The sequence below is a fragment of the Bidens hawaiensis genome, unplaced genomic scaffold (genome assembly GCF_021521415.1).
Source record: "Bidens hawaiensis isolate Kalapana, Puna unplaced genomic scaffold, B.hawaiensis_p1.1 tig00010894_1, whole genome shotgun sequence".
Classification (NCBI taxonomy): domain Eukaryota; kingdom Viridiplantae; phylum Streptophyta; class Magnoliopsida; order Asterales; family Asteraceae; genus Bidens; species Bidens hawaiensis.
The window spans coordinates 248695-270234 of NW_027491841.1; the positions used below are offsets into that span (position 1 = coordinate 248695).

The 21540-nt window shown below is 36.7% G+C and overlaps 1 protein-coding gene across 1 annotated transcript; it reads right to left on the reverse strand.

Moving 5' to 3' along the window:
• Positions 1-1230: 1230 nt before the first annotated feature.
• Positions 1231-6103, reverse strand: LOC143536677 (membrane steroid-binding protein 1-like). The gene is made up of 2 exons (XM_077030614.1): positions 5785-6103; positions 1231-1751 (listed from the first exon to the last, which is right to left on the reverse strand). The coding sequence occupies exons 1-2, from the start codon at positions 6096-6098 to the stop codon at positions 1346-1348; spliced, it is 720 nt and encodes a 239-aa protein (XP_076886729.1). The 5' UTR covers positions 6099-6103; the 3' UTR covers positions 1231-1345.
• Positions 6104-21540: the final 15437 nt, after the last annotated feature.

The following is a 21540-nucleotide window of genomic DNA, read 5'->3' on the forward strand; positions in this document are numbered from 1 at the left end:
AAAAGTATGAAATTAGTTCGGATTTAGCGTTTTTCCAAGCTTTAAGACAATCTCTTCTAAGGGTCGAACGACTTACGTGTTGGTAGCGTGGTTGAACATACTTTTGCATCATCTCCGTGAATTGAGGGTTGTCGAAGTGGTTGAAAGGAAGTGTATTTTGAATCACAAAGTTTGAAAACTTTTGACGTACCGCTTCAAGGTCGCACGTAAACACCGTTCCTTGATTCGTCATCTCCGGCTGCGAACTAATTCCCGATTCGTCCTTCAAGGCCTTGCAAAAGGGCCTTTGTACATGCGCTTTTAAAGTGGAGTTTGCATCTTTGCCATAAAACTTCAAACAATGTTTGCATCGAGCTTTTTGGCTACCGTTAGACATTTCGCATAGGTCGAAATGTTGCCAAACATCATGGTTTCGTTTCGTGGGGATGACCCGAACGACCGTTTCTCCCGTGTTCGAGGCACCCATGTTGACGGATGAAGTAGCACTTTGGGAGGCCATGATAATCGACTACGAAATTAGAGCGTATGGAGTGGTAATGTGGTATAATAGAGCGTGAGATAACAAAATAATCGCGTATGAAATAAACGTTTAGAGCGTTTGGAGTTGTATAATCGAGTGTGTTCTAACCAATACCCAACCTAAACTATATATAGATGTTTGTGGGGGTAGAATGGTAAATAAAAAAAAAAACGTCAAAAAATGAAAAAAACGGCTATATAGCCGTTTCTCAACGGCATTAAACCGGTTTTAACCGGTTAACCGGTTACTAAAAAACCGGTTAACCGGTTTTTCTAAAACGGTCATAAACCGGTTTTTTAAAAAAACCGGTTAACCGGTTTTTTAGTAACCGGTTAATTAAAAAAACCGGTTTTTTTTATAACCGGTTTCAAAACCGGTTTGGGCACTAAAAAGTATAACCGATATACAAACCGGCGGTTTGTAAACCGGTTTTAAAAAAACCGGTTTTTAAAATAACCGGTTTCCGGTTTAAACCGGCCCGAACCGGTTTTTTTGAACACCTCTACCCTCCACACCCTTAACCTGTATTACTAGGCACTAGCTACTAAATTCTAGAGTAAGCTTGTATTGTTTAAATGTCAAAATATGCAACTAGCCCATTATAACCACCCTTAGACTACTGGCTGCATAACTAATGAATCACCCCAACAAGTCAGCATATAAAGGCCATAATTCCTCATAAAATCCACATTACTCGAATACCATAATTATCAAATTAAGTACGATCGATTATCAATCACTGATTTATGCTTAGCTATATGAGCCATAACTCGCCCACATGATATATAAACTTCACAACCATGGCCACCAAACCCTCATAAACTTCTATTCATCTTTCTTAACCTCCTCCGTGGTTGCAGTTTCTAGCTTTTCCTCTTTATCTTCTGTGTGCTCTGCAACATGAGCCGCCGTAGATGGCTCAGCGGGTCCGGCTGCAATTGACTCAGTGTGTTCCGCTGCAGATGGCTCACTCAGTTCAGCTGTAGACGGCTCAGTGGGTTCCGCTGCAGTTGATGCCTCGGGTGCATCTTCAGGCTTCTTAATGGTTCCAACCTTAACATACTTGCTCATGAACTTGTATTCCCAATCTTGCAACGCGTCAAGCTCAAATGCACCAAGACCAGTCAGATCACCAGTCAGATCTTTTTCTTCAAATGACATTTTTGCGAGTGCCCTGCTGGCATCTTTTCCTGCAAACAGTGCATATGGCCCACCTGGCCCGTAAAACATCCTGGAAATAACAAATAACAAATATAGTAACCTTATGAGAAAAAATAGCATACAAAAAGTGAAATGATAACAAACGCTTCTCTAAGCAAACATACAAAATAAAAATGCATAAAGTTTAGGTAAACTCGGTAAATCACGAGAATTGCAACACTCCAAAACAAGTTAGGTGAGCATATGTCCAAAATGTATGATCAAGAAATATGGTAGGCGTGACCTAAATTCCTCCTGGTGTACATACACAAACATGTATTTCAACATAACGATTCTTAATAATTCAGAAATTATCATGAAATAATGCCCACACACAGTACCAATTGTGATACTACAATATGAAAAACTACTCATGTATGAACCTAATGAAACTAAACTGCAAAACAAATATCTAGAACAAAATAGGGGTTCAAACAAGCCGAGCCGCCTGGGAGCTACGCGAAATGGCGAAACTGGATCTATAGAAAAGCTCGAACGAGCCAAGCCCGAGCCTCAAATGGAGCCCGTTTAGTTATCGAGCCTGAGCTCGAGCTTTGTATAGGCAGATTGTTTAGGCCCGTTAAGCCTTAACGAGCTTGGTGTGTTTTTAAGTATTACTCTTCATGACTTCCATGTATTCATTTGACACTGCAATCATGCTTGAGCGAGCTTAAGGTTTTCCTCAAAATATATAAAAATAATTAAAATGTTAGTAATTTTGACTTTACCAAGTCAAAGTATATGCATCCACAGTAGACATGTTCAAAAAAAACCGGTTCCCGAACCGGTTTGGCGGTTTAAACCGGAAACCGCCGGTTTGTATATCGGTTTTAAGTTTTAGAGGCAAAACCGGTTTTGAAACCGGTTATAAAAAAAACCGGTTTTTTTTTTCTAACCGGTTACAAAAAAACCGGTTAACCGGTTTTTTTTATAAACCGGTTTATTACCGTTATAAAAAAACCGGTTAACCGGTTTTTTTATAACCGGTTAACCGGTTAAAACCGGTTTTTGAACGTTGGCAAACGGCTTTATAGCCGTTTTTTTTTCATTTTTGACCGTTTTTTTTTTCTTTTTTTTACCATTTTACCCCCACAAACATCTATATATAGTTTAGGTTGGGTATTGGTTAGATCACACTTGATTATACAACTCCAAACGCTCTAAACGTTTATTTCATACGCGATTATTTTGTTATCTCACGCTCAATTATACCACATTACCACTCCATACGCTCTTATTTCGTAGTCGTTTATTTCATACTCCAGTATACCACTCTTAATTCGTAGTCGATTATCATGGCCTCCCAAAGTGCTGCATCATCGGTCAACATGGGTGCCTCGAACACGGGAGAAACGGTCGTTCGGGTCATCCCCACGAAACGAAACCAAGATGTTTGGCAACATTTCGACCTATGCGAAATGTCTAACGGTAGCCAAAAAGCTCGATGCAAACATTGTTTGAAGTTTTATGGCAAAGATGCAAACTCCACTTTAAGAGCGCATGTACAAAGGCCCTTTTGCAAGGCCTTGAAGGACGAATCGGGAAGTAGTTCGCAGCCGGAGATGACGAATCAAGGAACGGTGTTTACGTACGACCTTGAAGCGGTACGTCAAAAGTTTTCAAACTTTGTGATTCAAAATACACTTCCTTTCAACCACTTCGACAACCCTCAATTCACGGAGATGATGCAAAAGTATGTTCAACCACGCTACCAACACGTAAGTCGTTCGACCCTTAGAAGAGATTGTCTTAAAGCTTGGAAAAACGCTAAATCCGAACTAATTTCATACTTTTCGAACTTACAAACTGGTGTAAACTTAACAACGAATGTGTGGTCGGTACCTAATGGTTCGCCCGACTCATACATTTGTGTGACGGCTCATTGGGTTGACCCCGGGTCGTGGCAAATGATGAAACGAACCGTTGCGTTTCAATTGTTTGATTACCCGCACACGGGTAGAAATATTTTTAAACTCTTGGATAAAGTCATTCGACAATACAAGATTGAAGATAAAATCTTTTCAATTTCGTTTGATAACGCGTCCAACAATACGGCCGCGGTTGGCCATTTAAAATTAAAGTATAAACCTATTTGTGATTGAGCGTTTTTTCATAGCCGATGCATTGCACATATTATCAACTTGGCCGTGCAAGATGGGTTAAACGTGATCGAAACGCAAAGAAACAATTTTAAAAGAATGTTACGAGATGTTTTTAGCAACAATAAAACATTTTCAAGATACAAAAAATTTTGTGATGAAGCTAATTGTCAATGGTTGGGGCCCAATTGGGATTGTCCAACAAGATGGAACTCGACTTGTGATATGTTTGAGAAAGCCATCCAACAAAAAGAATCACTAATTGCGTTTCATCAAATAATGTCAAATAGGGGTAAATGTGCACCGTACGATCCTAGAAACTGGTTGTTGATTGAGATCGTTACGGAGGTCCTTCAAATTTTTAAATCTTGCACAACTAGTTTATCCGGGGTTTACTATCCAACAAGCCCCATTGCTTTACCAAAAATTGCTGTCATGTGCACAAAGTTGGGTGAACTTCATTGCAGGGGTGCACCTTATTTTGATATGGGTGTAAAAATGAAAGAAAAATTTAGAAAATATTTTCAACAACTACCCGCTGTTTTGACATGTGCTGCTGCGTTAAACCCATGCATAAATGTTGGTGGTGTTGAAGCTTTAATAGAAAAAATTTGTGACGAGCTAGAGTTAAACGACGATCAAAACCCCTATTATAACCAAACTTTAAAGAATGCTTTCAACACCACCTTGGCAAACATGTATGATGTTTACCTTACAAAATACGGGTCGTCTTCCCAAATTCATGACTCGTTAAGAGCTGTTGCCCAATCCCAATCCCAAACCGACCTTGAAATGGGGATGTACTACATGATTTGGGAAGACGCCGGTAAACGTCAAAAGGTAAACACCCCAAGCAGTGAACTTGGAAGGTATGGTGGTACCAACTTTGTGAAACACATGACTCCAGATGAATTTAGAAGTCTTGATTTGCTGGCTTGGTGGAGAGGTAAGGAGGATGAGTTTCCGATCCTCGCCGCCATGGCCAAAGATTTACTAACGGTCCAAGCTTCCACGGTAGCTTCGGAGTCTGCTTTTTCTGTTTCTGGCAGGGTTATATCGATTAGGAGGACTCGACTCACTCCACCAGCTGTAGAGATGTCTATTTGCTACAAGGATTACTTGGACTCTTTAGATAGGGCACAACATCAACGCTCACTCGAGGGGGAAATGGACTATGAGGCGGGCTTGTATGAAGACGAGGTCAATCAAGGACACACTCAACCAATGACCGATGAAGAAGCCGCGTACGACGATTACCTAAGGAATAGCTCGGGATCGGGTAGCGATGAAAATAATGAGTAAGAAACAGCAAGTTGTTAATGTAATCGTGTCTAAGCATTCTTTAATGTTTGTATTTTTGAGTTACGAATATGCGATAACGATTTAATGTTTGTATTTTTAATGTAAAGGCTATAAATGAAAGTTATGTATTTTTGAGTTACGAATATGCGATAACGATTTAATGCTTGTAGTTACCGGTTTGTTTATACTGTGAAAAAATAATGGTTATTTAAAAAAAAAAAAAACCGGTTAACCGGTTAGACCGGTTATTAAAAAACCGGTTAATAAAAAAACCGGTTTATTAACCGGTTCTAACCGGTTCCTAAACCGGTCCAAACCGGTTTGACCGGTTATGGTTTTCTTACAAAAAAACCGGTTATTAACCGGTCCGGTTATTAACCGAACCGGTTTTTTTCCTGGACGAAAAAAACCGGTCCGGTTAATAACCGAACCGGTTTTTAAAAAAAAACCGATTTGTGCACCTCTAATCCACAGTCAATAAACCATCTGTTCTTGAACTAACACAGCTAGCAAAAACATAACAGTGAATTAATAAGAAAAAAACACCAAAACAAAGGCAATTTGAAATTTTAATCCGATACTTGTGAGCTACCTTTTACCCAAAAAGTGAAACGTAAATACTAATTTTTAGCAAAAGTAAAGCTTGATTGACAACAAATATACCTGCTTTGTGAGACGTCATAGATCTGGCTTTTGATGGCCATAAGAAGAGGCTTTTGAGGATCGGTGCCGTCGTAGGCTTTCAACTCCTCCTCGGAAATCTCGCCCAGCTGGACCGGCGGCGGGAGCGGCTGCACATCCTCCTCGAAGGACCGAGACCGGTGCTGCGGGTGGTGGTCGGAGGATCCGCCGAACAAGACGGAGACGATGTAGTAGAGGGCGATGCCGGCGGCGACAACGGTGAAGAAGGTGTTGGGGGAGAGTCCGGTGTAGGCGGTGATGGATTCTTTCAGAGTCTCCAATAATTCAACAGCCATCGTTTGTTGACGATAGATAGTGTTGCTGTTGCTTTGGTTGGTGTATGTGTGTAGATAGATATATATTGACATGGTGGCAGGTGGGGCTTACAAAATAATTCAAAGCTACTTTGTTTAACTTAAAGAACATATAAAAAGTGTGATTTTTTTAAAAATGTTAGAAAGAAATGCATTTTAGTCTAATAATTTAATCTTAAAACCCATTTAAATTAATTTCAAAAACCAACTTACATATAACCCAATTGTATCTTCACTCATCTCCTACAACCACCACCACTCCACCGCCCACCGCCACCACCTCGACGGAAAAGTCCGAAAAAACAAAATGGAAAACACTATGAAAAACGCAATGGAAAAAACAACATGGAAAAAAAAACACTATGAAAAAAACACAATTGTATGACACAATGTAAAAAACACAATGAAACAAAAACACAATGAAAAATACTATTGTATAACACAATTTTGTAAAACACAATTCGATAAAACATAATTTGTAAGAAACCCACTATTTTTTTTTAATTTTTATATTACAATATGGTACTCATATAAAAGATAAAAAGACACTCGTCATTATGGTGAATTTGTTTTTCAATAAAAACATCGTATAAAAAAGTTATGGACGTTTAAAAATGATAGGGGAATTTGACATGTGCCTTGCATGTGAAGAGAGAAAGTCAACAAATGTGTTATTCCTCTTATACCCTTCCCCTTATGTTCACACTTGATTTTCCCCCTAAACTAATCTCAACACTTTATGTTCAAAATCAATAGACAAAATTACTTCTTATCCTTCCTACAAAAAGTATACTTCCTATTATAACCTAACCCTCTATTTCTATACTCTCCAACAAAAAGTTAAGTTTTATCTTCTGTCACTCCCACATTAAGTCTCATCATTTTTCATAAATTTTAATGATAAAATAATATTCACCATTCTTAAAATTAATGCTTCAAAATTTATTAATTTAATATTTACTTCATATATTTTTTTTTCAAATATGATATTTATAATAATCTTTTACTTTAAAGTTGTGTTAAATATTATTGTACAACGACTGTGTATAAATAGTGTTTAATAAATTTATTGTTTCTTGTATATCGATTATTTATTAAATATTTTATTTTCAAGAAATACCCGTATAGTAGACGGGTCTAATAAAAACTAGTTAATTTAATATAACAAACTAACCCAAACCTTTTTTTTAACAACGACGACTTATTGTATTTAGGTTACTGTACTCTTCAAATTTATACAGACTTGTTGCCCCACTCTGGCCAGATAATGTTGTCTTAACCGGCCCCATGCTGGCTTTCAGAGTTTGGCTTAGGCGTTCCTCCAAAAAACCATACCGATGACTCCATTTGACAGTTGCTGTGCCACCACAAGAACAAAACTCTCTGGCGTAATAAACAGTGGGACGAAAACCTGAGTGGGCTTGGGGTTCAAACTGACAACCTTTGCACAAGGCCTAGCTCAAATCCTTCATTGCCAATATCCACCCAAAGTGACATAAGTAAGAATCGAACTTGAATCTTCATAGAAAACCCAAACCTCATATCACTAGGCTACATTTGAGGGATAAACTTACCCAAACTAGGCACTTTAAGTTAAGAGTTAAGTCTAAATTTGACTAAAACAATCAGTTGGGTATCGAATCCATTTTATTTTGTAAATGTAAGACCTAGGTAGTGTTTGGTATGAAAGAATGAATGATGGAATGGAATGAATTAAAACATGTTTGGCTGTCATGTGGTAATGGAATGGGCTATTCCTTAAGGAATGAAACTCTTTTCAATTATAAGGCAGTGTTTGGTATGCAGGAATTGTAGGTGAATGATTCATTACGTGGGAATGAAAAAAGGTGGTGTTTGGCTGCTCAATGGAATGGAATCATCCATTACACATGGAATCCCATTCCATCAAAATCATTCCTTCCCACACCCCTTATTTTTTTCATTCCATTCCTCATTCACCTACTTTCTCAACAACACCGCTACCTACCAACAACAACAACCACCACCACCACCACCACTACAATTGCCACCACCACCACCTGACTGCCACTGACATCGTCGCCGTCGCCACCACCGCCTCCGCCACCACCACCACCATCACCACCACCACCTTACTACCAGTGCTACCACCACCACCGCCACCGTCGTCGCTGTGACCACCGCAACCATTGTCAGCGTCGTCGCCTGATCATCACCGCTACCACCACTCTCGCAGCTTGTCCACCACCACCTGACCGCCACCACTGCTTGACCACTGTCACCGCCAACTACCACCACTACAACCATCGCCCCTACCGCCTGACCGCCACCACTAGCACCGTCGTCACCACCATTTTCGTCGCCGGAGCTACCACCACCGTCACTATTGCATTTTTTTTTATTTTGGTAAAAAAAACAATTATTTTGAGATATGAGTGTTTTTATTCTTTCGATTCCATTCATACAGTTTTTTTTGAATACCAAATAACATAAAAATTTATTTCATTCCCAAAGGTTAACCAGACAAGACAAATAAATGGTAATGATCAATTTTATTCCCTTGTCTATTCCATTTCTTCTCCCATTCCATTCATCCTTTATTCCATTACCTTCAACCAAACATACCCTAAGATTTTCATTTCTTAAAAAAAGTGTGTGTTTTTTTTCATTTATTCAAAGAATGGAAATGGCTCAATAATAATAATGACAATAATAATAATAAACAATAATTGTTATTATTATTGTTATATTGTCAATATTATTATAGTATATTGTTATTATTAATATCATTATTGATTTGTATATTATAATATAACTATTATTATATTAGAATATTATATGTAAATTTGTTGAGTTAACATTTCACAACGCGCATGCGTGATTTAACGTTTTTACGATCATTTTTATTTGATTAAATAATCTCGCTGTAACGCGCGGGTTTTAAAAACTAGTTATTATGATTATTAATATTAATTATTATTATTATTATTTTCTACTAATAAAACTAATTAGTAAATAATAATAATAATAATAATAATAATAATAAATATTATCAGTTTATTATTATTAGTATTATTATTATTATTATTATTTACTAATTAGTTTTATTAGTAGAAAATAATAATAATAATAATAATAATAATAATTAATATTATCAGTTTATTATTATTAGTAAACATTATTATTATTATTATTATTAACAATAATAATATTTACTAATAATAATAATAAAGTGAAGAATCATTTCATTTCTACGTGATAACCAAATATGACAATCGAATGTAATGATTCATTTTATTTCTTTGTTCATTCCATTCTCTTATCTATTGTCCCATACCAAACAAACCCCTAAGGTTTTTAATTGTTATATATTTGCATTCTTTTGGCTAACTATATTTGACTTTTTTTTTGTTAGTTTTAACCAAAATGATGCATTTATCGATGGTTGAGAGTGACGGTGGCATAAAAAATTATCTTAAACACCAAACTTTGATGGTTAAACTTCTAGGTAAAAGGCTTATGTGGTTTGATTTTGACCACAAAATTTCCACCTCATTTGATCTTTGTGGTTTAATTCATTGGGTAGGCCAGTAGGCGGTGGTCTAATTGCATCACTATTGGGTGGTGGTGGTCTTTGTCCAGACGGAGTGAAGAGGTGGCAGAGGAAAATGGTGTGAAGTTGAAGACAATGGGGATGGTGGGTTTTGTGATGGGGAATTATATTATTTAATTGTTTATTGTTTATACACTCATTTTAAAAAATGAAGGTATTTTAGTCATTTAAGTTAAAACTACCTGAAAAATCAGACAAAGTTAGCTAAAAGAGAGAACTTTGATTTTCGTCCCTCTGGTTTTTTAAGATTATCAAATTTGGTCTAATACTTTATTTTTTGGTTTTTATGGTACAATAGTTTCAATTAGCTATCAGTTTTAGTCCAGCTCACTAACGTCATCCATCAACAGTTAGTTAATATAACTTTAAGGGGCTTTTTTTATATATATTTTTCACAAACTTTAAATAATAAGAATTTTTGTGTATGTAAGTTTTATTCTTTTTGTTATTTTTAGTATTATGGTTTCTTATATTTGGTTATATATAAATATCTAAACACTGTTTGTTTTTTAAAATATATTTTTTTTCAAAACTGACGCTTTTATGCAAGCGTATATTTATTTATTTATATTTAAATACTTTTATTTTTTAACCTTTTATAGCTGTGTGAGAACGTATGAGCCGGATCTAGATCTTATGATTACAACGTATCTTTCGGATTCGTCATTAAACTTAGGATTACGATTAGGATGCTAATACGATTATGATTACGTTAGTGTGTGTAGTGTGTGTGTTCTGGAGAGATTTTGGCAGCGTAACGGGATGAATACACTTAAGGCAAAAACTGTATTACATTATAATACTTTACAAGTATATATAGACGATGACCTCATTCGTTAAGACATCCCTTAACAAGTGAGTCATTCGTTACATTAAATCATACGAATGACCTTTAGTCATTCGCTATACTTTACAATATACGAATGTGTCTTCATTCGCTGTCTCATTCGTTAATCAAGGTTAACGAATGACACTTACATTATGCGAATGTGACTCATTTGTTACTAGGTAACAAATAAGCCTTACAATTAAGGCGAATGGGCTAAATACATAATTACCAAAATGCCCTTTACATTATAAACTAATATAATAATCAGATAAAGACCAAGACGCTCGAACCATGTATCAACAAACTCCCCCTCGTCTCAAGCTCTTTATACATTATCCTTGGAACATCTTCGTCTTCCAATCATTACAGCTATGAATCTTGAATGCGTAGGAAACACGAACTACTCGCTGAAACTGCATCGCAAGATCATAATCGCTTACGTTAGAAAACTGGATCTGATTATGGAATAATGCGTCGTATCAGACTCCGATAAGTTAACAAGCCACATAGGATCGTTAACGCGAATGAACTGTGTATTCATTCCCGATCCTAGTACAATCACCGCTTCACTCGTTCTATTGTCATAGTACCATTTGTTGAACGATGTGAACAGACTCTGAGGGAATGTCTTTATCGGAACCCTCTTCATTGTCTTCGGCGATTTAACTTTCACTATCATCTTCCTCCAGGTCGTGCATGGATCGATCTCGTCGATATACTTATGTGTTGCCACATGCGGCTTAAAGAATTTGAAAATGTATCAAGCTTCGTGTAAAATATGCTCATAGAACCACGTGGCCCATTGGTCTTTACCCCGATTCACAAATGGTCGGTGGCCAAGGTTCTCACATCCCAACGAGGCATCATTAACACATCACGTATAGACTTAAAATAATATAAACCGTGTTCCCACTTTACTACGTATACCTTAAGATCAGAATCACACTGCCAAGCCACAATATCACCTTTCACAGACTTCGGGCTCTTGTACTTTTTCATCTGGTATGCAGACGCTCGAATCTTCACTTGTCGGAAATCTTCTTGTTCATTGTAGCGAAGCGTTTCGATCATCTTATTCATCATTTCAACGTTATTCTTGAACATACCATCCAAAGCACGTTTACGCTTCTTCTCTTTCGCTGATAAATAACTTGTCTTGGCTTCCTTGTTACATCGTTCACGCTCTTGCCTAAGACGTTTCTATGCTGCTTCAAAATGTTCTGTTGTAAAGAACGGAATACCAGAATCAAAGTTATTTGTGGTATACATATCTGGGTACTCCTCGGCAGTCACATCCTCCACTTCAACCTCCTCAAAATCTGGCACATTCCCAAGTGGAATGCCAGCATTTGTACTTTCCTCAAAATCCGCCGACTTTCCTAATTCCTCAACCTCTTCCTCGTTTAGATCCAGAAGCAGAGCGATTTGTTCTTTAGTCAACGAGTGGTCAACAAACTCGCCCTCTTCGATCTCATTAGCATTCACCATAATACCCACAATACCATCCATGCCCACAAAAAAAATCATATTCGCCGCTATCGTATCGACCGGCTTCACGCTCGTATAATCCTTGTACGGGATTATCTGCAAATTGTTCCTTTCACCACCACTACCACTAGTCCCCACTTGATTACCTGCCGATGATGAATTACCACCGCCCGGTTGCTGATCATTCTTTAACTTCCTCAGCTCGTCATCTTTACATGTCAATTGTAAAATGATCTCGTCTTGTTTATCCAATCTACCCCCCTGAGCAGCAACCAGGGCTTTCAACTCCCCGTTCTCCTTCTGAATATATTGAATATGTCGATACATATTCCGCTGCTCGATAGTCATCAACGCCATATTAGGAGAAACAGGAGAAGTAGGCATCTGCACTGGTGTAGGAGAATGTGGAATCATTGTAACATTCGTTACTTTCAAACCCGAAAACCCGAACCGTTTCGAATTTTTGGTTTTTGTTTATAAATATACAAATATATTATTTTATATCTCAAGTTCGATTCATGTATTTTACGTGGCAATCGATTTACGTTTATTGTCGTTTGCTTATTATTCATTTTGTTCAAATAATGAATCTATGGGATTTAAAGTTTCTATTTAAACGAGTTGCAATATTACGTTAAACATCTAATTTATAACTTCTCATTACATTTATTAACACATCTCCAAGTTCGGAATCCAATTCGTAAGTTATATTTAACTTTCGATCTTAAAACAATATCAAAGTCCAAGGTTCATTTGGTAATTTGTGTTTCAAATTGGTTTTAAAAATAATTTGAAAGACTCTTGAAACATGAGGGGCTGAACATGTAATATATTCAAAATATAATATAATATTAATAAAACCCCTAAACCCAGCGCCGTCCCCCCTGATTTACGATTTTCCGGCCGGCAACATTAGAATCTCCGGCGACCGTAATTACAGCCTCAAACCCCGTTCTTTGACCAAGTAAATTATCATAACAGCTTTAGAATTCAACGGAAACCTCTAATCAATATTCTAATTACGCTAAAACGTCCAATAATCACCAATTAAGATTAACGAACTCGCCGACTTTTCTTTCAAACACAATTAACATCTATAAAAGCTTATACGCCCCAGTTGACCCTATAAATTTCATCATAATCTTCGTCTAAACATATCCCAATCCTCAATCAAGCGATTATATACTTTGTAATCACGAATTGGTACACCAAAACTCGTTTTCGGCCAACCCCCGTTCAACATTAAGCCGTCACGATTTCAGGTAAAACTTATATGATTTTTGATTGTCTTTCATTGTTAAGTAAAACCCCCAACTCAATTTGTACGTTCATGGAACGAAATCATAGAATTAAAACCTAGGGTATGAAGAGGAAGATGAACTCATGATATATAATATATGTAATTTGTTTCTAATTTCTTAACAATAAACAAGTTGGTCCAACTGGTAAGTCATGAAAGTCTGGTTGGGTGGAGACCCGGGTTCGAACCCGGGTCAGGACTATATTTTTTTGTTGTTCATTATTTTTAAGCCATTTTCTTTTACACTAATTAAAAATTAATATAAAACAAATAAAATTAGTTTAAATTAATTATAAACTAAATTTTCTCACCTTTCAATTGAAATTAACTTTTCGTTTTCCGTTTCCCGACAAACCATCAATAACATAACATTTTATTTCCGCTTCGTTACCTTTACCCTTTTTCGTTTAAATAACTGTTTTCAATATAAAACCCCATCAAAATTCATACTTAGTAAATATAATTCTCATATTAATAATAAATTAATAGTTGTAATGATGTTTAAATAATATAAACTTTAATATTATTTTTCATTTTCGTTATTATTAAAATTCTTTCTCATTAACTTTAGATACGTTAAAACAATTGTAAATGAGGATAAAATTAGACCAACTAATTTCGTATCTCATAAATATTAAAGCCTCTCACTAATAATAATTAAATAGTATTAAAATAATTAAAACTATTAAAATGAGTTTATGATTCTTTAGCTCCTAATTCGTTCACTTTAATCAAATAACATACTTACTTTTTCGATATAAAACCCGTGCCGTGTAATTATCATAACTCTTATATTAATATTAAGCTACATACTAAACATCAATAAAATTTCTTTAAACTTAAATATATGAAGGCCATAAAATGCTAATAAAACACACAAACGTAATGCTTAATTCCTAAAAGTTAAATTGTTTAACGTTTATAATCCCGTTAGTTAGATTTTGCTTTTGTTTTATTTATAGTTCAAGAAGTTCCAATTGTTTCGAGTTCTTTAACGCACTTTCGGTTGCTTCATTTCGTTATCATGTTTTCGGCTTATATTACAAGTTTAGCTTCGATTTCAAGGTGAGTTTCTCACAACCCCTTTTTAACGTTTTCATATTTTGGGGTAGCATATGTATCTTATTACAAATTCAAAGTATTATGATTTCGCTTACAAACTACAATTCACTATATGGACTTGTGTGTTACTTGATTACTTGCTCGAATTTACTTGCACGTGGTAGCCTCAATAAGTATGATCATACGCCCCCCTTTGCACTCTGGTCCATTTGTATCGAGTGGAAAAGAGCCTCATTATCCGAGTGCGTTGGTTGTTACCAACTGGAAAGGACCTTACTTGTGCGATTACCCGAGTACGTTGGTTGATACCAACTGGAAAGGACTTTACTTGCTCGTTTATCACTTGTCTATGAATTGTATGATTTTTACGTATTATATCAAGCTGTGGGAATCTCACCAGCTATGTTCATAGCTGACTTTTATTTTATACATATTTTACAGGTGTAAAGATACGAGGATGAAAGTTAGAAGACACATAGCATGCCTATAGGATATTCACAGAACAACTTATCATTTGTTTATTTATTTGTTACAACTTGTACTATTTGATAAACTTGTGTTACATGATGACTTAAATGAAATAATGTTATTATGGTCACCTAATAGTGTCACGTGCGTTTGAACAATCTGTATGTCACACTCAGGCGTTTCCGCTTTAGTCGGGGTGTTACAATCATAGGAGATGCAGAAGCAGGAACAGTAACAGGTGGCGACGGTCTAACAGTAGGCATAGTCGGTTGACTAGGAATCTCAATCCTAGTTCCACGTCGAACCCTCTGCTTCTTGGGTTTCTCAGACTCTATCATAATCCCTTTCCCTTTCCTCTTTCGAATCTCCGCACTCGACAAACCACCACTTGGTCCTTGACCACAATCATCACCTCCATCATTACCACCACTCGCACCACCATCACCACCTTCATGCTTAGAATCTGAATTATCGTGAGCCCAACGATCATTAGGTGGGGCCTCATAATCAATATAAGTGAGATGGCCAATCAACCTCTTGTACCACTGAGTTTACGCATCTGTCTGGTGTAAGTTTAAAACAATATGCTACAAGACCAAAATGCACCCAAACATCTCCCGCCTCCTGTGGCTGGTAGTAGCTAAGGCCACAACATGGTTTATCACCTGATCAGTAAGAACTCTTAACCACGATGGGTTTTCTATGTGTGGGTGCTCATATCCAGGGGCATATATACCCCATGCATAAGGGGGTGTATCACCAGTCCGGGGGTGCGAAGTTTCTCCCCTCTGATGTGTCAGCCTGGGTAGGGAAAAAGTAGGGTCAGGTGTGGATACTCTACTGTGGGAAGTCTGGCGGGCTCATCGGGTAGGTGTGGTCGCTGGGGTAGAGTGTATTGGTGGGGTAGGGGATTTAGGAGCTCTAACAGGTGAATGGTATGCACTCGTGGCTCATGTCGGGTCTCTAGGTGGTGACCTAGGGGGATAGCTATTGAATCTGTAGCCTGATAAGTCAGGCTCATTACCGAGTACCTCTCGGGGAACTACCGCATCCTTGGAGCTCTCATCTAACTCTCTCTCCTCCTCCTCCTCCGGATCTTCCTCCGGGTCTTCCTCCTCTACTGATAACACTAGTTCCTCCTCAGGTACGTAATCATTAACTCTCAACATCACTCTGAACAAGGGTTAGTCATAAGAATAATATTTATCGATAATAGGATTTATTATTGCTTAAAGCAAGGTACGTACATGTAGTCGTACACATTATCATAGATAAGCAAGTATGCATATTACATATATATAATTAACATTACATTTTATACACGTATGTTGCCCTTTTTACCTATCGATGTGTTCTGCAACTTCTCCCTAAATTCCCTTGTACAAGCAAGTCTGTTATTAAGTTCTGGACCATAATAACTCACTTGCGCTTCGAGTTCATCCCGATATCCATCAATATATATTATTAGTTATTATTTGTTCCCAGAGATAATCGAGCCTACGGTTATATTTTAGGCATCCTAAGGGATAACATAATCCTTTATAACTAGGCTCTGATACCAACTTATGTCACACCCCGACTAGCAATTGCCGAAGCGTAAAATTGGAGTGTAATAGACACCTTTGGTATCAACCACATTGTTTATAAAGAAATATTAACAAACTAATTTACAATATATTACATCGTTCTAACTTCGTTTACAAACTAAGTGATACAAACCAAAATCAGTTCATTATACTGCTTTACTCCTTATTGGTATAGCCGCATCTACCTACATAGGATCACTGACAATCCAAGCATGTATCACATAAGCACCTTATTCCAGTTTTGATATGTATGAAAAGCATGTTAAAATGGGTCAACTACGAATAGTTGGTGAGTTTCACGAGCTTCAATGAAATCAGTTATGCATAACCGCAACAATCATAGTTTGTTTGTATGTACGCATGTATGCATGCATGTATGTATGTGTGTATGTGTGTATGTGTGCATGTATGCATGTATGCATGTATGTATGTGTGTATGTGTGTATGTGTGCATGTATATATGTATGTATGTATGTATGTGTGTGTATGTGTGTATGTATGTATGCATGTATGCATGGATGTATGTATGTATGTATGTATGTATGTATGTATGTATGTATGTATGTATGTATGTATGTTTTTGATGAAATTACGCTAAGCCACAAGTGAAACCTTGAATGTTTGTTCGTACTACGTGACTTCCACTACCCACGCCTACGATCTTGGCATCTGTGTCGGCTCCATTTGGGTTTGTCAAATCAATAGTACTATTCACAAGCCACTGACTCGAAGTTAACCACTGTGTTTGTGGGGACTTTTTGTGTGTTAGCGCTTAGATAATTCACATCATAAAGCATTTCCAGACATATAGGTATAAGTAAACATGAATTTCACCCCAAATGTTTGTCAAACAGTTAAAAAAGAGGATTCATGAAACTCACCTTATAGTAGTGTACTCAGCACAATATCGGTTTACAGCTCGTATAGCTCGTTACAGCTCCATTCCTATAATCGGTATCATATATTTAATATTTTAATATTAATTTAGTTTCAGACTAAATCTGGCTGTATATCTAGTGTGACTGTATGAGTATAGCTGTCACGTCTAGATCATGTCAGTAGTCTTAGATTGTGACATTGTACAATGCCTAATGTTCAAAATCGAACTTGGCTTAGATTCACCATTTTGATGTGCTGGGCCAAGTTGGTAGTTTATGCGTTTTGAAAATAGGAAATATCACACAAACTTGAGTAAATGTGTCGGTTGATAAAACGATTCAATTTATAAAGAAAATTTAGAGTTTAGATGTCTGGATTCACTACAGGGTTCGTTTCCGATTTATACAATCTGGCTTGGAGAAAAACACGCACAATTCACCCGAATTTTCTGAATTTCTCACAAAATGTTTAGTTTTCCTCAATTAATCCAAAAATATGGCATTTGATCACTCTTGATATTCTGATATCCCAGCAGGTTCGTTAATCAAAAAGCTGCCGGTTTTTATTAGAATTATATTTGTTTAAGTTTTAAATTAGCACAACTAATTATTTATTTATCCTTAAATTACAAGAATTTATACACTCACTAATTAATATATTTATGTTTTTATAAATTTATTTTTGAAATTATTTATTTATTTATTTATAAAAATTCGTTTTAAATGCTATTTTTAACCGATAAATCGTCCGTTTATACCAAACGATTTACGTCTGACTTTTTTTCTGAGTCGTCAAAATGGCTTCCAAAAATCCCTGTAAAAATTCAAAACCAAAATACTTTGCAAAAATACCTTTTTGTGCAATAAGCTGTCATTAAAACTCGATTAAACGCGAATCCAGAAATCATAGCTACGTTTCTTCAATTGACCCCAAAATTTATGTGTTATCATGTAATACATTACCTGAGTTCTTCACAAAATTTTATAATTTTTTCAAGCTGTTTACTTCTTTTCCCAAATAAACCCTAATAAACTGTAATAAAATCGCCAAATATTCTCAGATCATCCAAAAATTCCCAAATATATACAGGGACTCATTTATATGATTCCTAATGTCCATACAAATTTGATAGGCTAACAGCAAGCACTTCACAACCTAGACACAAACAGCCCCTAAACGAGTGTTCGGTTAGTACCTTTGCGGTTTTCGGGTGTTTAGGCTCTTGTCTCGCCTTTCTAGGTTCTTGGCTGTCTAGATAGTGTATCTACAGGACATGTATCACAAAACAAAGCATAGAACATTAATAATCAAGCCTTCAAACAACGGGTTTTGGTTAGGGTTTCAAACCTAGTTTTTGAACCGTAAAAACGCGATTTAAACCTCCTAATCCGTGTTTTTGGCCAAAAAAAGTATTTGATTCGAATTAGTAACCATGTTTAAAATCAAATTATGTTTTTGGATCATTTTGAAGATTTTTACATGGTTAGATATGATTTTTATCAATCAAGCTCTAATCTTATGTATATAAGCATGATTAAGTAAGCTTAAACTCATTAAAATCTTGATTTTACCTTAGGGTTTCTGGTGAAAAGGTGAAGAATATGCTGGAGCAGAATAAGCTAGCTTATATGTGATAAGGGGGCGGGTCCCCTTTCTAGCGGCCGCCAATATGGGGGGTCCCTTTGGGCCCCTCATTTGGCTATCTACCTTGTTTCGCTTGCCAGTACATGAAATCCCGAGTCCAAATTTAGTTCAGGCTCAGATTTTAGCATGAAAAATAAATCGGGTGTGACAAACAGCGCAAAAACAAGTGTTTTTCGGCCAAATTTTTGCAAATTAATAAAAGCATAGCATTTGGTTGTAAAAATCAAAATATTTTCACGAGTTACTTAAAACATTTCAAATAAGAGTTTTATAAGTCTTTTGTCGGCTTGATGGATGATATAATTCATGTTTTGGAACTAGCGTTCGCGTTTAAGTGTATTGTTAAACGAAATCCTTTTGTTTAACTGGTTTTCTATATACAAGGTCCATAATATCAATATGTTAGCTACTAATATACTTATATCACTTACAGATGGCCCCCCGATATATCCGGGTCATAAACAGACTTGTTCATTTATTCATTTGTTTGTTACATAATAAACGGTTAATCATTCACTCGCTATGTAAAAACTAAGGTATACCTGGTTTTGTCATGAATGTCACAGTTAGTTTGAGTGTACAAATTTGGATATTCCTCGGCTGTCACATCCTTCATCTCAACGCCATCATAATTAAAACTAGCATTCCCCGACGAAACACTCTTATAAAAATGAACTTCATAAGTATCATCAACCTCTACATCTTCCTGATCTCAAACTCATCCACTTCCTCCTTGTTTAAATTAAGAAGCAAAGCGATTTGTTCCTTAGTCAAAGAATGGTCAAAAAGCTCACCTTCTTCTATCTCGTTCGCGTCCACCATGCTGGGTACAGCCTCGTTTTCGTCTACGAATAACAACATTCTGACTTTCAATATGTTAACGGGTTGAACCTCTGTCGAGTCATGGTACACGACCAAGTCTTTTCCCGGAGTGTCGAGTCATGGTACACGACCAAGTCTTTTCCCGGAGACTCCCCTTGGTTGGAATATTACCAGATGATGAGATACCTGGTTGTTGATTAACACCGCCCGCCACAGGATCCTTCTCTTGATCGTGATCCTCTAGTTTCTTCAGCAAGTCTTCCTTGCATGTCAGCTGAAGGATTATTCCGTCTTGTTTTCATTTTTCTCCTCTTGAGCAGCAACTAGGGCTCTCAGCCCCCTGTTCTCCTTATGTAAATAATGTTGACCCCTCATAATCTCTAGCCTGCTCTCATTGTTTCTTGTAAGTGTCAATCTACAGCCATCTGGTTCTCCTGCATGTGTATTAGATTCAGCAATTGAAACATCTGATGTTGAACCGGCAGGTTGTAGAAATTGGGATGAACCAGTTGCATCGGGCTTGGGGTATGTTGAATGACATGAAAGAATAGTCTGGCCTCTGCATTGGTCTTGCAGGAATATATGCACTTGTAGTTTCTAGAACTTGTTGTGGAGAAGGGATAGGAGACAACATAGATCTTAGAATATCCATGAATCGCGTATCTATCGAAGTAGTCGTCATAAGTGTAACAATCGGTGTACTAGGAATAGTAGCAGCCAGTGTAGTTAATGTAGTAACAGAAGTAGCCGTCTTCACGTATTAGTTTAATGTATAGGGGTATTTTGGCCTTTTAATGTAAGTCTTATTCGTTAACGTATAATAACGAATGAGACATTGCGTGTTTTGTCACTTAATCGTTAGGGAATATTAACTAATGAGTGTTAACATATGTAGCTTATTCGTTAAAGATATTTAACGAATAAGAGTTTAACGTATGTAGTGTCGTTCAATTTGGAATAGAAAGCAAGTGTACTTGGCGATTATTATGATTCCCATTGCGTGTATATCAGCATCCACACATAATAATTTATCATCACATGTATTAGCAACCTGTCGTCGCGTACGAACTACTTTGTTTACATCACCAATAATGCTATCCTGAGGATGATAAGATTGAATCTGAAGAGTCAGGTTCTCAAGAACTTCAATATTGTCTTGAAGATTGATGACGGTATCTTCAGCCGATTCAGCATTCAAAGTTTGGGAAGATTCTTCAACTTGTATCTCAGGAACATCATGACGTTCAACAAATGGTACGGAGGAAGAATCTTCAAAGTCGGCATCATCATATGAAATAGAAACTTCATCTAAAGTCTCTGGTTGATCAGGTACAACTAGGTGTTCACAAATAGAAGATCTTGGTTTTGATAAAATCTCATCTTCAAGATAAGCACAAATCAATTCTTCTTGTTGTACATCAACCGGGGGAGAAAAAAAATCGAATAGACCATCATAATCAAACATCCAATCATGTCCCTTGCCCGTAGGTGGTATGGTGTACCTTAGACAGTCCACATGGTACCATTCCTCAGCACAACTTGAAGAGAAGTTAAACACACGTTTCTTAGGTGGCGCGTACCCAAAAAAGTATCCTTAAATCGCCTTCTCTTTAAATTTACCCACATCTTTCTTTAACATCATGCAATGACACCCAAATAGTTCGAGAAATTGAAGGTTCGGTTTACGGTTATTAAGAAGCTCGTAACTTATCTTGTTCAACTTCTTTAACGTGGGAACTCTATTCGATGTATAA